Source organism: Fusarium redolens (genome assembly GCF_020744475.1).
Source record: "Fusarium redolens strain MPI-CAGE-AT-0023 chromosome Unknown BKA55scaffold_4, whole genome shotgun sequence".
Taxonomy (NCBI): Eukaryota; Fungi; Ascomycota; class Sordariomycetes; order Hypocreales; family Nectriaceae; genus Fusarium; species Fusarium redolens.
In genome coordinates, this window is record NW_025763667.1 from 1,362,924 (window position 1) to 1,377,583 (window position 14,660).

General features: G+C 47.9%; 7 protein-coding genes across 7 annotated transcripts; 3 read left to right on the forward strand and 4 right to left on the reverse strand.

Annotated features, from left to right (window-relative positions):
• Positions 1–277: 277 nt before the first annotated feature.
• On the reverse strand, positions 278–1,603 carry BKA55DRAFT_560430 (uncharacterized protein). The gene is made up of 4 exons (XM_046192095.1): positions 1,257–1,603; positions 1,042–1,200; positions 616–986; positions 278–568 (listed from the first exon to the last, which is right to left on the reverse strand). Exons 1-4 carry the CDS (start codon positions 1,440–1,442, stop codon positions 532–534), a joined length of 753 nt encoding a protein of 250 aa, XP_046053004.1. The 5' UTR covers positions 1,443–1,603; the 3' UTR covers positions 278–531.
• Positions 1,604–3,093, forward strand: BKA55DRAFT_560434 (FAD dependent oxidoreductase). Its single transcript, XM_046192096.1, has 2 exons — positions 1,604–2,174; positions 2,226–3,093. The coding sequence occupies exons 1-2, from the start codon at positions 1,714–1,716 to the stop codon at positions 2,980–2,982; spliced, it is 1,218 nt and encodes a 405-aa protein (XP_046053005.1). The 5' UTR covers positions 1,604–1,713; the 3' UTR covers positions 2,983–3,093.
• BKA55DRAFT_560436 (uncharacterized protein) lies at positions 3,075–4,443 on the reverse strand. Its single transcript, XM_046192097.1, has 3 exons — positions 4,392–4,443; positions 4,202–4,299; positions 3,075–4,146 (listed from the first exon to the last, which is right to left on the reverse strand). Exons 2-3 carry the CDS (start codon positions 4,217–4,219, stop codon positions 3,544–3,546), a joined length of 621 nt encoding a protein of 206 aa, XP_046053006.1. The 5' UTR covers positions 4,220–4,299; positions 4,392–4,443; the 3' UTR covers positions 3,075–3,543.
• A 172-nt stretch (positions 4,444–4,615) lies between these two features.
• BKA55DRAFT_672902 (Homocysteine S-methyltransferase) lies at positions 4,616–5,931 on the reverse strand. Its single transcript, XM_046198008.1, has one exon. The coding sequence runs from the start codon at positions 5,880–5,882 to the stop codon at positions 4,854–4,856; it is 1,029 nt and encodes a 342-aa protein (XP_046053007.1). The 5' UTR covers positions 5,883–5,931; the 3' UTR covers positions 4,616–4,853.
• A 535-nt stretch (positions 5,932–6,466) lies between these two features.
• On the forward strand, positions 6,467–7,469 carry BKA55DRAFT_672903 (uncharacterized protein). Its single transcript, XM_046198009.1, has one exon. It carries the CDS (start codon positions 6,693–6,695, stop codon positions 7,212–7,214), a length of 522 nt encoding a protein of 173 aa, XP_046053008.1. The 5' UTR covers positions 6,467–6,692; the 3' UTR covers positions 7,215–7,469.
• BKA55DRAFT_672904 (uncharacterized protein) lies at positions 7,466–9,555 on the reverse strand (the record flags this gene model as incomplete). The annotated part of the gene is made up of 5 exons (XM_046198010.1): positions 7,466–7,872; positions 8,029–8,636; positions 8,772–8,891; positions 9,007–9,343; positions 9,403–9,555. 5 exons carry the CDS (start codon positions 9,553–9,555, stop codon positions 7,516–7,518), a joined length of 1,575 nt encoding a protein of 524 aa, XP_046053009.1. The 3' UTR covers positions 7,466–7,515.
• Positions 9,556–11,389: 1,834 nt separating this feature from the next.
• Positions 11,390–14,653, forward strand: BKA55DRAFT_686712 (Ppx/GppA phosphatase family-domain-containing protein; the record flags this gene model as incomplete). Its single annotated transcript, XM_046198965.1, has 4 exons — positions 11,390–11,518; positions 11,574–11,857; positions 12,626–12,849; positions 12,918–14,653. 4 exons carry the CDS (start codon positions 11,390–11,392, stop codon positions 14,651–14,653), a joined length of 2,373 nt encoding a protein of 790 aa, XP_046053010.1.
• Between the last annotated feature and the right edge of the window lie 7 nt (positions 14,654–14,660).

The window sequence follows — 14,660 nt, forward strand, 5'->3', positions numbered from 1 at the left end:
AAAGCTTGAGCCATCCTACCCGACCAAGGGCTAACCAACTCAAAGTTTAGGCTGCACTCTTTGACCCATGCTGTAAGACTCCCTTCAGCATCTTTACACCCCTCCGATACGCCGTGATGCACTTTGCTATCTGGTACTATCAAATACCGACTCTCATGACGGATAAAAACGATAGCCTGAGCGCATTCGACTGCACGCTTGCTTTGGACAACATGTTGGAACATGGAACTAACATGCGACAAGGCAGCTGCTTCGAACATCACGTCTTTGAACTCGGTTACATGCGACAAATCAGCATCAGGTAAGAACAAATTTTCTATTTCTTTCTACCCGCAACATCAAATGCTATGATGAAGAAACTTACATTCCATGCTAAATCCGAATGTCCATGTGGAGCAAACTAAGAGCTTTTCATCTTTCGACTGACTTGCATTTGTCTTTCTATCTTTTATCTCTTTAAATCATATGTAAAGGCATAAAGCTAACATTGCTTGAGATATCCAGATTCTTCCAACATCCCCAAGCTTAACCCTATTCTTGGTATGCCTCGACCTCTGGTGAGTTCCATCTGCATAATCGTTAGTCTTTGATACCACACTATGTCATGACACGTACGAGAAGAATTTGCCGCTCAGCTCTTTGAGCGGGTCTGCGACAAACTTGGCCATAACATTTCCTGGCTGCTCGGGTTTGAGTAGAATGCCCTTTTCTTTGGCCTCGACGAAAGAGTCGTATTGTGCCTTGTTCATAGATGATTGGCCTTCCGATCGCAGCACGCCTTGCATCTCGGTATCAACTCGACCTGGTGCAATGGCAACACTTGTGATATCAGGCTCTTCAAGCGCAATATGAGCCGAAACAGAATTGTAGACAGCCTTTGATGAACCGTAACTTGACCAGGCAGCATATTGCTTGGCTGCTGCTCCTGATGACACCCAGACAATGCAGCCTTTGGACTTACGTAACTCATTGATCGCAGCTTGGACCTAGTCTTGTCAGTGTTGTTGAACTCGTAGAAGGCCTGGGTCAGGATCTCCTCACCAAGGCAATACCGCTGAAGACGTTAATGTCATAAATCTTCTTCCACTCTTCAACCGTGGTGTCTGCAAACTTCTTGGGCGCCAACATGCCATGATTGATCACCAGACCATCAACCTTGCCGAACGAGGACACAGCAAGGTCAACCAGCTTCGAAGGCAGCTAGACAGCATGTATCAGCCTCATCACTCACGAGAGTTTTCAACTGTGTCACATACCTGAGGTTCAACAATATCTCCAGCAATGAATTGGACCTGTTCAGGGTGCGATTTCTTCAATCCCTCCAATGGTTCAGATGATCGAGCCGTAATAACAACTTTGTGGGATTGATTAAGCAGGTAACGGGTAATGGCAGCACCAATGCCCTTACTGGCACCAGTAATAATGAATACTTTGGAGCTCATGTTGAAGAATATGTCGTGTAACTGATATTGTTAAAGTTGGAGGTGAAGTTCTGTAACTTGGCACCTTTTGAAGCTCAAGAGAGTGGGGGTTTCTTGGAGATGAGTGATGGTATGGTGGGGTCAATTTTGGAGCTTCAATCCTGTCTACCCTGTATCATCGTCACTCACGTCATCGGTTGCTTTCTTGGTAATAGTTCACCTGCATCAGCTGAGGTCTTGTTCCGTTTTATCAAATATACAATACATTTTTATAATCTTAATATTTCTTCCAATGGCCTCGACGGTAATTGTTGGAGGTGGCATAATCGGCATCACGACAGCTTATTACCTCTCCGAACATCAACCAGGTTCAAGCATCCACCTTGTTGACTCGTCGGCAACGCTATTCGCCTCGGCATCTGGCTACGCGGGTGGATTTCTTGCGAGGGACTGGTTCCACGAAGATCTTGCATCTTTAGGGGCCCTGAGTTTTGATGAGCATGAGAAATTGGCAAAGCAGTTCAATGGGAGGGAGAAATGGCTTTATGCCAAGTCCGTGACTGTGAATTATGAGCTACCGAGAAGGAAACCCAAGGGTTCGACGGGCCAGGATTGGTTACGTGAGGGGGGAAGTCGTGCGGATGTGATAGAGGAGCGAGGGGAGGTCAAGGATAGGAATAGTCCGCCTTGGTTAAGGCGTGTCAAGGGCGATGCTCTCAGCTTGGTTGATAATGGTGAAGGGACAGCTGTTCTGTAAGTCACTATCATTTGGGACCGATATGTTCTAACAAACCATGTTTGTAGAGATCCCCTAAAACTTTGTCATTTCCTCCTTGAAAGGTGTCGAGCAGCAGGTGTACGGATACATAACCCTGCCGTTGTTCTAAATGTAGGCGCCGACTGCCATGATGAGTTGTCATATGTCCGTATCGGTTATACAGACTGCTCCTCAGAGACACATATCCCAGCTACACGAATACTTGTCTGCGCTGGGGCATGGACACCGAGTGTTTTAGAGTCCATGTTTCCCGGATCATCTATCAACATACCCGTTGTGTCTCTGGCAGGACACTCACTCGTGGTACGGAATCCCATAGATATTGGCGATACGTTTCATTCTGTGTATACAAGCATGGACGACTTCTCACCTGAGATTTATGCTCGACCAAATGGACATATCTGGCTCGGTGGCATGAACGCATCTCTCTGCCTACCACCGTTAGCAACGGGTGCAAAACCTATGGATGCCTCACTGGAGAAGTTGAAGGATCTGGCAATGCGGATTATCAGAACCGAGGGTGATGAGCTGGAAGTTATACGGACAGGCTTATGCTTTAGGCCTGTTTCAGAACGAGGAACACCTTATATCACGCGGGTAGAGGATGTAGATCTACGGCAGGGCTACAGGACACGGAAAGGAAGCGATGGTGGTGTCTATGTAGCGACAGGGCATGGACCATGGGGGATCAGTCTGTCGTTGGGTACAGCGAAGGTTATGGCTGAGATGATGCAGGGAAGAGAGTTAAGCGCTGATATCAGTAAGTTGGGATACTGGCCGTGAACAAGGCTTGAGTAGTTGAAGTTGGATACAAAGCGAGGCACAGAGGCTCGGATACATGTATAGCACCATAGCATGGAGTTAATTGAAGGAGTATTTTTATTCCACCTGAAATCGTTTGCAGTATTTTCATGTAAGTACTCCGCCGGAAACGTAGTAGAATACCACCAGAAATTACCCCCCCGTTCGCGAGCCGACACCCTATTGATAGACTCATGGTGTGTTTTGAGAGAGAGAATGCCATCGCCTTCTGTTGGGACGGAATCCGCGGGTACCATGAGCAGTCAAGTCATCAGCAATAAACTGTGGCATCAGTTGCTGGAAACGAAGATTGGCGTCGTCCAGCTCGCCTCCAGTGATGGATTTGATGGTCAGTGCCTTGTGGAAGTCTCGATACTGCGAAGGTATTCCCATCCACTGCTCCTCGTCAAAAGTAACCGACAGTTCGAAGCCAGCATCTCGCAAGGGAGCAGTGACTTCTGCAAGCTTGGTGAAGTCTCTCCAGGGAAGACACATCTGTACTTCAAGTTTCATCTCGTTCGTAAGCTCTACCAGTTCCTTCACCTAAAAGTGTACGTGGTATTCCACGGTGGTGTTGCCACCATGAGCATACTGTATCATCTCCCAGTTGTTGAGAGCACTTGATTTGATCAATCTGTCTTCTTCCAAGAGCATGATAGCTCTCGCGTGAATTCGGGGCATCTGAGATTTGTTGACGTAGAAGTACGCGGCACAACAAACTGCGAGTTCTTCGACAGACTCGCTCGATGAGAACACGAAGAGCGTTTTTGAGGCAGTTCGAGCCAAAGAGGGCTGGCTTATGTTCTTTTCCATGCCCATTATATGATGATGAAATGAAGCATCGACATACTTAGGCATGCGGTAAGCGAATAAGGTGGCAGTGTCTTTAGGGTTTGGAGCCGGTATGATCGAACGAGCGTAGGTCTCGGACCTGCGTTCTTCGGGCAAGACATGGCTCTCTTCATGATGAAATATGTCCGCGTGTGCTGTTGTAGTGCCAGAAGATGCCGCCAAAGTAGTAGAATCTCGGGGCTCCTCGTTTAGGTGATCGATATCCATGGGGATAGTGTCCGTATGCACTGGATGAGTGAACTGGGCAGTGTCCCGAGAAATGGCATGAAAAGACTTGGATCTCTTCCGAGGCGGCTGCATCGTAATATTAGAGAAGCCACATCGGGTCAAGATAGTTGAGAGCACTTACGCTGTGATTGAGATCCATGTTGTCCGTTTTGCTGCCTTTTAGGTATGGAGTTTGGTGTTCATGCCTTCTCCTGTGCGGAGAATGATGCGCCTACACCCCTGCAAAAAGGTCAGATACGGGCGAGAAAATTGGATAATGAGCCTTGATGAGATTGGAAAAGGCTAGGATTATCAAGTGAAAGGTTTCGCACTGCTTGAAGTGGCCTTGTGAAAGGAACGAAGACCCGGATTGACGAAAGGGTCATGTGTAGATGTGAAGAAGAAATAGCAATCGGAGCACGAGATTAATGAGGGGTAATATAAGCCAAAAGTTCAGACGAAAACGTAATACCATGCTGCCCGTGTCCTGGTCTGTCACGTATATCGTCTGATGCTCTGATTCATAGCCTGTCCTTAGGGAGCAAGAAAACTTCACATTAAGCCAAGGTGCTGGATATAACTAATCTAAAGGCCCACTAAGGCTATACTAGATTTACCTAAGTTTACCTAAATTCACCTAAATCTTTTTATCACTTAGGATAGAGGTCCTAACTTTTCTTGCCCCCTCCCCTGGCCTCCTTCTGGTCAAGGTCTTTTGTATCTTGCTTTGTTAGACATGTAATCTACCTTAGTTTTTATTCCTAGCTTTGTGATTTGGGTATTGATGGAAGCCTCTATTTCACGAGACAATCGCGAAGTTTCTTGATATCTTCGCTTCCGGCCCTACAACATCCACCGACCAAGATGGCAGGCCATTTCCCTCTGTTTTCCGTAGCCTTCACGACTGTCTCGAGTTGGTGTTCCCAAGATGAGCGCCTATGAGTCTCAACACCGTCTGGCATCTCCCATTTTTGTGTGGTTGTGTTGTAAACCTCTCCATTTGTACCATCAGGATACAGCACCAGAGCAGGCCACTCAGTAATCTTGCCCTTCTCGATCATACCTGAGACAGTGCGCTCGAAGATTTGAAGGAGCTGGTCAAGCTTGTCGACCTTGGTGCAGTTGATACCAATACCCCACGGTAACTTCGATGATACTTCAGGATCCAGCATGGCCTCCACAGCGGCCTCGATGGAGTTGCCGTCAGGCATTTTGAGGTCTTTCTCAGGTGAGAGACATGCTGTCCAGTAAGGAAGATCCGACAGTTTTGCTGTGGCAGCGAGAGCTTTGCGCATGGCGATGATCTCGTCAACGCGGGGAATAGTCTCAAGGGCAACATAACGCACTCGCTTCTGTATATCAGAAACCCCAGCGAAGACTCCCAAGCGCTCACGGTGCCATGCTTCCAAATCAGCTAAGGAGTTGTGCTCAGCATCGTATTTCCCGCTATACTCCTGACCTGGAATCATGCAAGCTCCATAAGGTCCAATGCTCAAAGCAACACAGCCCTTATCCCCCACAGCACGCTGAGCAATACTAACAGCATCATCTAAGAACCGTGGAACAGATTCGCGAGGAATACCCTCAGGGAAATCCTCAGTGCGAGTGTCGGCGAAACCATGAAGCGAAACCTGATATGTCGCTGTGAGGAGCACGTCAACTGGGACAGCTCCGAAATCGCTCTGACATGATTGGAGGGTAGATTGGTCAGAAACAAGCAGATGAGAGGACCAGAGGGGCGTTGAACGGGAGAAAGTAATAGAGTATTTGGACTCGAGAGAGGTACCGAGACCACCGTCAAGAATGAGGATTTTGGACGGCATTTTTATGTTGGTGGTTGTGGTTGAGATTGAGATTGAGATTGAGTTTGTGTCCACTCTGTCTAAAGAAAAGAGAAAACTAGTGGATTGTCAAGACGCCCTTTATTGAGCACGAGTGCTTAGTCGGGAATAACATCATTTGGTCAACGAAAAATGCAGCATTAGTACATAGCAAATGGTATTTGAGGTCTGTTCATGCACTTGATCTGATCATTGAGTTCGTGTAACACAAGATTGCCGTCAAGTAATTATCGTGCGAGGCTTAATCACAGACGCAAACTGGCGATGATGAAATGAAGTTTCATTATACCACCCCTCAAGTCACCTGAATAATACCGAACTATCGAAAAAGGGAATGAAAGTTCAGTGATAAATCGCCGGAGACATCCATACCGAGATGATGGATACTGTACCTAAAATGCTGTCTTTCGAGGGCATCGCCACTGTATGCCCAAGTCATTTCAGGACCTTTGTGTTCGCACCAAAGCAATAAAACACAAGTAATGATATAAAAATCAGAGATGTGTTACTGGTAAGTCCTTGACGAGTGTTCAGATTTGGCATGAGTGCAGGAACAATGAACAAGGCTGGACAATATCATCTGTTCAGTGATCTCGAGTTTCGAGGATGCATTATCATTGTTCAAGATAAAGAAAATCCGACAAATAACTAGACATGACATATTTAAATTGAGCCCTCATTCACTGAACTTCTCTTCTCTCATCATCCTCAGATCAGTCTCATTTCGATCCGACGATATCACTTGCAAGCATCCCACTCGTCGATCTCATTTCCTATTACACAAAACATAAAATGTCTTTCCGAAGACTCTCTGCCCGTCGCGGATCTCACTCTGACGTTCAACAGCTAACCATCGGCGTTTGCACACCAACTATGGAATATGGTCCAAGCCACTGGATTCTCATGCTCGCAGAGCGCGACGCCGAGTACGCAACCTGGTACCACTCCTCGGGTGGTCCTACGAAACGCAGACGCTGGGAAGTCGTAATTGAAAATGGACGACTCAACAGCTGGGAAGTTGACAGCCGCTTTTACGTCGCTGAAATTTCAGCTCGACATGGACGAAAGGTAAAGGCTTCTGCGAGAAGAATTCCAGGTGGGTTTTGTCAACGATGGGTTGTTAATGTGCTCTGGGATTTGGAGATGCAGGAAGTTGTTCCTTCTGGCACGACGAAGAGAATCGCTGAAGTTATGGAAGAGGATCCTTATGCTGATGCGTCACCTGTTGTCGCGGAGCATGAAGGTTTCCAGGACAAGATGTATGACTGGGTCGAGAAGCATTGCTTGTCTAGGCTTGGGTCACCTAGACGATAGAAGGACCTCATGGCGCAGGTCGCCGCAGGTTCTTACTTCTTTGAGCTCTCAAAAGGTAAGTAAAGGAATGTATATATAGGCTATATGATAGATGAAATGAACGGGCTCGGAAACCTGGCGACGAAGTATTGTCTCATGAAAGGATGAACTGAAGGCGTTATGAGTGATTGTCATAGTTTAGGCCTTCTTTAGGATAAAATACCCTAAAACTTTACCATCACCACCCTTTGTCCCGCACAACCACATCATGTATTGATAGCATGCTTCTTATGAGCTTTACGGTTCGTCCAGGCCCTCGGTTCTAATCCTCGCCCTGATCCAGCCCAAGCAGTGGAGTGCCTCGTTGATGAGGCTCACCATCGCCGTCTCTAGTGATGGCAGAAAGGATACGAGTGTTGACCCTGTTCTTGTCTTGTACCCCCATCTCGTTCTTCTCCACGGCGCAGTCCTGGGCTCTGAGTTCGTAAACGAAGGTGAGCTTCCGCTGTCCTGGTCGATGAACTCGTCCAGCTGCTTGCTCTTCCCACGCGTTCTTCCACCAAGGCCCGCATCGAATGACGACGTTTGCAAACTGCACGTTGAGGCCTTGACCACCAGTACCCCGACTGACAAGTAGGGCATGCGGAAGCACAGGTTGGGATACCTTCTTGATGACCGGCTGGCGTTGGTCTGTATCGAGTCGTCCATTGTATGTATCATGGTCAACAGGATGATAGCTCTTCCTGAGCGCAACTGCAACGATGTCTAAGAATCAGAACCTTTCATCGACAATAATAAACGAGTCGTTTGGCCATGTATCAATCTGTTGTCTTACGGTACCAAGTACCATCTTGACACGTCGTGAATGCGAGTTGCGACCCTGCTCTAACAATTCACACCACTCGGCGGCCTGTGCAAGAGCTTGGCCGTCAGCGTCATCAGGAAGAGCGCCGTCGGTGTCCTCGTGTCTCACGCTTTCCATCAGACCTTTGTGCGCTAGCTTGAGCTCTACCAGCATGGGATGGTATGCGTATTGTTGAGCTTCGATGAGGTGTGCCCAACCTGCAGCATCGTCCTTCTTCATGTGTCGCGGGGCTTTGCCTCGCGACTTCTTGCTTTGTGATTTGTTGTTCATCCTCCTTGGCAAGATCAGTTGTTTGAATTCCATAAAAGCATGATTGGGCTTTTTTCTGTCGTCTGAGTCGAGAGCGAAGTGTCGCACAATGTCAGTCCTGGGTGGAAGGCAATCTTGAATAGTGGATATTGGTTTCATGTAGCTGGCTGCGTCGAGCACCTGAATGTACCGGATGAGGTACTTCCCTGTAGGAAACCGAAGGCTTTTTCCGCCACTTTCTCCAAAGATCTTCTGGAATCCCTGGAAGCTGGTCATAGGATGCCCTTTCAGTAGACTCAGGAGGGCATAGCCATCACCCCATGTGCTGTCTAACGGCGTTCACGTCAAGGCCATGCAATCTTCGAATTGTTCGTGGAGTGGCGTTACGGCAGCAAAGGTGCGTGTGTTGCGGTTCCTGATGACATGAGCCTCGTCAAGGATCATGCATTTCCCCATCGGTTTACATGGGCCCGACTCAAGACTACCAGAAAGGAAGACCAGCTTGGGTCTCTTTGGGAAGACGGCCGTCAGCCCTGCCTTGTAATCTTCGACGGCGTCCTGGAACCTTGCGACACGATTCACCTCTGTAGTGAGATGTGAGTAAGAGGTAACCGTGATCCTGTACTTCCACAGGTCGAAGGGGGAAATACATTCTCCCAGAAGGCAGACGGCAGGCTTATAGTCGTGTCTCACCCTTACCATGACAGTCGCCGATGCCCTTGACTGATATTTGTTGGCCTTGTGATCTATCTTGCGCCTTGAAAGAACACATCAAGTTCAGCCACCCGCTGGCGTCAACATGACAGAGGTGCAACAATGGGCGACGGGGCATCGCCGGACTTCCAGACGAGGTAGCCACTGCGAGCGCTACCAAGGTCTTTCTGAGTCCCGGAGGATCTCCCAGGATCATGCCCTTGAATGGGCCAGCAAGTGACTGCATAGCGGCTCTCACGGCGTGTTGCTGGCGTTCGAAGAGGGCATGACCAGGCTTCAGTCCGGGTATGTAGCCTATGTACGGCGCACCATGTTTGGCGACCTATCGCGAACTCTCAGTTAGTCGTTGAGTTAATCCATGGTGCCATGAGTCCAACTTACTATGCAGTCGTGAAGGCTATTCGGGTAAGCAACGATGTTGTCTTCATCGCAACCTTCATCATCTTCATCGTCGCTGTCTTCCTCATCGATATCTATAGTCGCATCGAGGTATTCATCATCTTCGTCTTCAAGATTCTGTGCAGCATCTGTCATGTCGACGTCGCCGATTGCGTTGCGTCGACAATTCAGAGCCCTCTCGAGGCACAACCGCCTTCACCACTCTCCATGAAATCGGTGAAGAGGTGCGGATTGGCTGTCGAATATCTGTCAAAAGTCTGTTCTTTGGTCGATAGCGCTTGTATGCGAGTGATAATGACATTGATTTTGCCGCTCATGTCTTTAGCCATCATGCACTGACTAACAAGTTAGCAAATTCCAAGTGAACATTGTTAGGATGCGCAGTGTCCGAACGCACTAAAGAGAAGATACTGACTTGTTTGTGAAGAATGAAAACAAGTTGGCGATGTCCGCGGCTCATTGATGAAAGGAGAGAGATGGGAACCTAGGAGGTGTGATGGGTTGAACAAGAGCTAAGAGATAGAAAGAAAGGTAGCATTATTAGAGCAGAGTTGAATTGAATTGGGAATCAACCGTCTCTTGGTGCCCGGTTTTCGTCATGACTGAAGTAGGTGACTTCAATTCGACGGCTTGTCACTAGCTGACACTGCTGGACAGGATATCCTGTTGCTTGCCATCACTTGATCCACTTGAGTTGAATAAGGAGTAAATGATAATGAGGAGGGAAAGAAAATGCAAAAGAGAAAAAGGAGGAATCTTAACATGTTTGCCCTCATGATACCTGACACCTATTGACAGTGATTCACCGTCAAATAAAGTGGCCTTGCATGATGCTTGCCTAATAACAATTTAGATTATTCCTTGTAGCAATTGTTCTAAACTCAACAAAGGCGTTTCACTATGCCGATAAAACAAGCTGCAACAAGAAGCTATTCCTGCCGACGTGGACAAACATGGCTGCAAGCTGGGCAATTCCTAGGTACATGTGAAGACAAACACCGGCCGCGGTCTAAGGAATCTGTACCTTTGAGTGTCTTTTCCTTGTTAATTAAATTGTTCTCGAAACTTGAAGCTTTCATCCCTAAAGGTTTGATATTTTGATGTAGTGTGTGCTTGCAGCATTCATTCACTTTGAAGAAAATTCTACGTAATTCTTAGGATCTTAAGGGTATAAATATGTTACTACTCTCCTGCTTTAGAAACGTCCTCCTTCTCCTTCTTCATTACTATTTACCAGCTCTCTTTACCTTGAGATACTTTATATATGCATTATTTAAAGAGAAGCTCTTCAATATACTTATATACTTATTTACTATCAGCCAAGCCAAACGAAACCTGACTACAACAAACACATACATCCCCACCACTGACGGACCAGACTTCGCGTTGTGTCCCCAGCTCCCAGCTGGGGATGAGCTGCCAAAGACCTCAATGTTGCCAAAGAGTATACGGAGGTCGGTCTTATGTTTGGAAGGCACCCGACAAGTTTTTCGTGGATGAGAAGAGGATTAATACTAAGCTGAAGAAACAACGGCAGGCCGCTCGAGGTGTTCATGGCCGCGACCCAGGCGCCACGCGCGTCTCTCCTCAAGACACATTCTCTCTCAAGCGAATTATTTCGTGGATGTCGCTTTGATCCTGGACGTCTTCATCCTGGCTGAGTCCCAGCAGATCAAGTGTTCTTTTATCCTGAATTCTAGGGGGATATCACGGATGACCTGAACAAGAAGCAGAGAGTCAAACACATCGGCGACAAGATCAGAAACCTCGTTTCCGAAGACAAAACAACCACTTCTCGAGTCAAAGGGATTGTGGTTGAGGACGAGGCCACCAGGATTGCCACTATTCATCAACTGGTCCCTACCAAGCCAAAGGACCTCCAAAACAAGATCCACCTCATATGGGAAACCTTCAAGATGAGATTTGAGAAGCCTGGAAGCCACGATACAATCTTGGTCGACGCCCCATGATGTACGAATCGGACAGCCTAGGCTGCATGTACAGTATTGAGACTCAAACTTCTGGCGATCATGCGTTCTTCGAATTTGAATCATCAGTCACCGATGAAGAAGCAACTCAACTGATTCAAGAAGCCACGGTATGTTCTGGTTTAGACATAAACATTGGACTTTTATTGACCCATTCCCTTCCAGAAGATCGATCCCCTCCTGAGGCAGTCGACTCTCGCACTTATCTCTGCCGTGCATAAGGCTCTACGTACAGTTGTCGACGAGTCCTATGACGAGAAACTGGGGGATCAGCTCCCACGCGACGCCCTTCGACTTTTCTTGAGAGCTTACCTCGATGAGATCACATCAGCTGAGTTCCACCTACATGTGGTTTTGGACCAGATGAAGGTTCTCGTTCGGTACTCTCGACTGTCTAGCGAATGCACTCCAGAATCATCACATCAGCAAGAACTCTCTACCGAAGATACGTCGGTAACCTCCGCTGACTTTCGTCGTATTTGGCTGGTCATCCATAGCTGCCTCGAATCATTCATAACCTACACTGACGATGAGCTCTTTATACAACACACAAGTATTTATACTTTGATGAACAAGTTGGGCAATTAGTCGACGTCCACAATACAGCACTTCTGATGGAGCCGCTGGACGCTCTTCATGGTGTATTGCGTTTGGAGTTTTGAGCTGTAAGCTAGGCTGCCCTTGGGGAGCAAAAGGACTACAGACCACAATAATCACAGTTGGAAATAAAATACTCAAAGAAACTGGTAAGTTTATCCTAAATATTCTTGTCACTTGGGATGGAGATCATAGGTTTTTTCTGAGCTTTTCTGGGCGGGAAATCGAGATAGCTGGACCTGTTGTAGATAATGGTACTGCTTCTTTTCAGCAATGGATCTTGTTTATAGTTGGTAATTGAACGTAAATTGTCGATTGAAAGCCTATTCTTCTGCCTATTAACCTTGTGGCCTCACCGTTTCTAGAGATGTTGATTAAAGAATGGTTCAGATCCCAAACCGTCGTGATAAGGTCACCGATCTTGTGCTTATGTCTACCCTGGCCAATGACTTGATAACATCACGTAGCTTGTGCTCTGATTGGCGTCGCTGCTCAACCGTAACTGGCTCGATTTCCGGACAAGCTCATTTAAGGTTGGCGTACATCAGGGCAATCCCATCACAGCTGAAACCCGCCGCAGGGCGTTAGCTTCCATTCTGATGCCCGGCTCCCTGAAATAGAGGCCCCGACCACCTTAAATACTGGGGAGCTCCTCACCTGCCAACGTCATCAACGACAAACGGCATCCTCACCTCCACAACAAAGCCAGCCGTGATGGACTTTTCCGATTTTGAAGTTATTGACCCAATTGCCGAGTTTGGCCATGAGAGCAGCGACGATGAGGATGGGCAGCCGCCGTATGCGCATCTTCAGGGCGGTCATCCCCCGTGGCAGGGCCATGAGGGTAAGCTAGTCGGTGTTGTTGACATGGGCAGGTGAGAAAATAGAGACAATTCATCGTCTGCGACAAAGAAATTAACAGTGATGCCATCACCAGCAATGGAATTCGTCTCTCAATTTCCGACCTTTCAAACCCATTGGCTCGTATGCTTCCGACCATTTACCAGTATCGCGCCTCCATTTCTCTGTACGACTCTCAATATGATCCTGAGACTGGGGATCAGATACCCATCCCTGACGATGTCATCGAATCTGTTGTTTCAGTTCTGAGTCGATTTGTTGTTATATGCGAAGACTTCCGGTGTCAGAAGGAGAATATCCACGTTATCGCGACCGAAGCCACCCGCGCTGCCCTCAACTCGAAGCAGTTCTTGGCTGCCATCAAAGACAAGACCGGTCTGACAGTTGAGCTTCTACCAAAAGAAGAAGAAGGTCAGATTGGCGCGCTAGGTATTGCCAGTGGCTTCTCTAACATGGAAGGCCTGGTGATGGACCTGGGCGGTGGCAGCACCCAGATTACCTGGATGCTCAGCTCAGGCGGCCAAGTCCGCACGAGTCCCAAAGGAAGCTTCAGTTTCCCGTATGGAGCTGCTGCTTTGACCAAGAAACTCCACGATCTTCGTGACGGCAAGAAGAAGGATGAGGCTGACGCAGCTGTTAAGGCTTTTGAGAAGGAAATGATTGCCAACTTCAAGGATGCATACAACAACCTGCAGATCCCTGCGGAGATGACCGAGAAGGCTGAGAAGGAAGGCGGGTACCGTATTTATCTCTCTGGAGGTGGTTTCCGAGGATGGGGATATTTGCTTCTGTACCTGAACCAGACCGATGGCAGCTATTATCCTATTTCCATTATCAATGGATACACTGCCAAGCGCAAACAGTTTGAGGATACTGAGGCTCTTAAGCATGTCGCTCATGCTGCGAAAAACATTTTCCGTGTTTCCGATCGTCGAAGATCCCAGGTTCCCGCGGTCGCGTTCCTTGTCAATGTTCTCTCTGAATCCATTCCCAGAGGCATCAGAGAGGCGCACTTCTGCCAGGGAGGCGTGAGAGAGGGATTCCTGTTCCGCCAGCTGTCGCCAGCCATAAGAGCTCAGTCTCCCCTGGAGGTGGCCACAGGTTACTACGCCCCGGGTTCGCGACATCTCATTCAGCAATTGCTCAAGAACGCAATCCCGAAACCTTCTAAGAAAAAGGAATTCCCGGGGGAGTTCGCCGAGCATGTTGTGGACTCGTTCGCTAATTCGATGTATTTCCATATGTTCATGAGTAAGGAAACAGCCTCGACGACTGTGTTGTACTCAACCAGCGTTGGATATATGTCTGCTATCCACGGCGTTTCGCACCAAGATCGAGCAAGGTTGGCCTTGATGCTCGAATCCAGATATGGCGGTGAGCTTCCTCCTCGCGAGCTAGAGTTCCGCGAGTCACTTCGTGACATGCTCACGCCCGAGGAAGTCTGGTGGGCATCATACCTCGGCAGGGTCGGACAACTCATCGCCGCGCTCTACCCAGCTGGTAAAATCCACAAGTCGAAGCCGCGCGTGATGTTCACTTCTCAGTGGTCGTACACTCTGGGCAAGAAAAAGAATAAGGAAGGTCTTCTGCTCACAATCTCGGTACAGAAGACACATGATGACCCAGCAAGAACAAAGGAGACTGTCAAGGATGCAGGTAGTGATGTGGAAAAGATTGGAAAGAAGAAGAATTGGATTGGAGATGATGAGCCATGGGGAATGAAGGTCAAGGTCAAGGTTGTGGAGGAAGGCATTCTCTCTGAGGAGATGGAGGAATTGAAAATGTAGGATATCA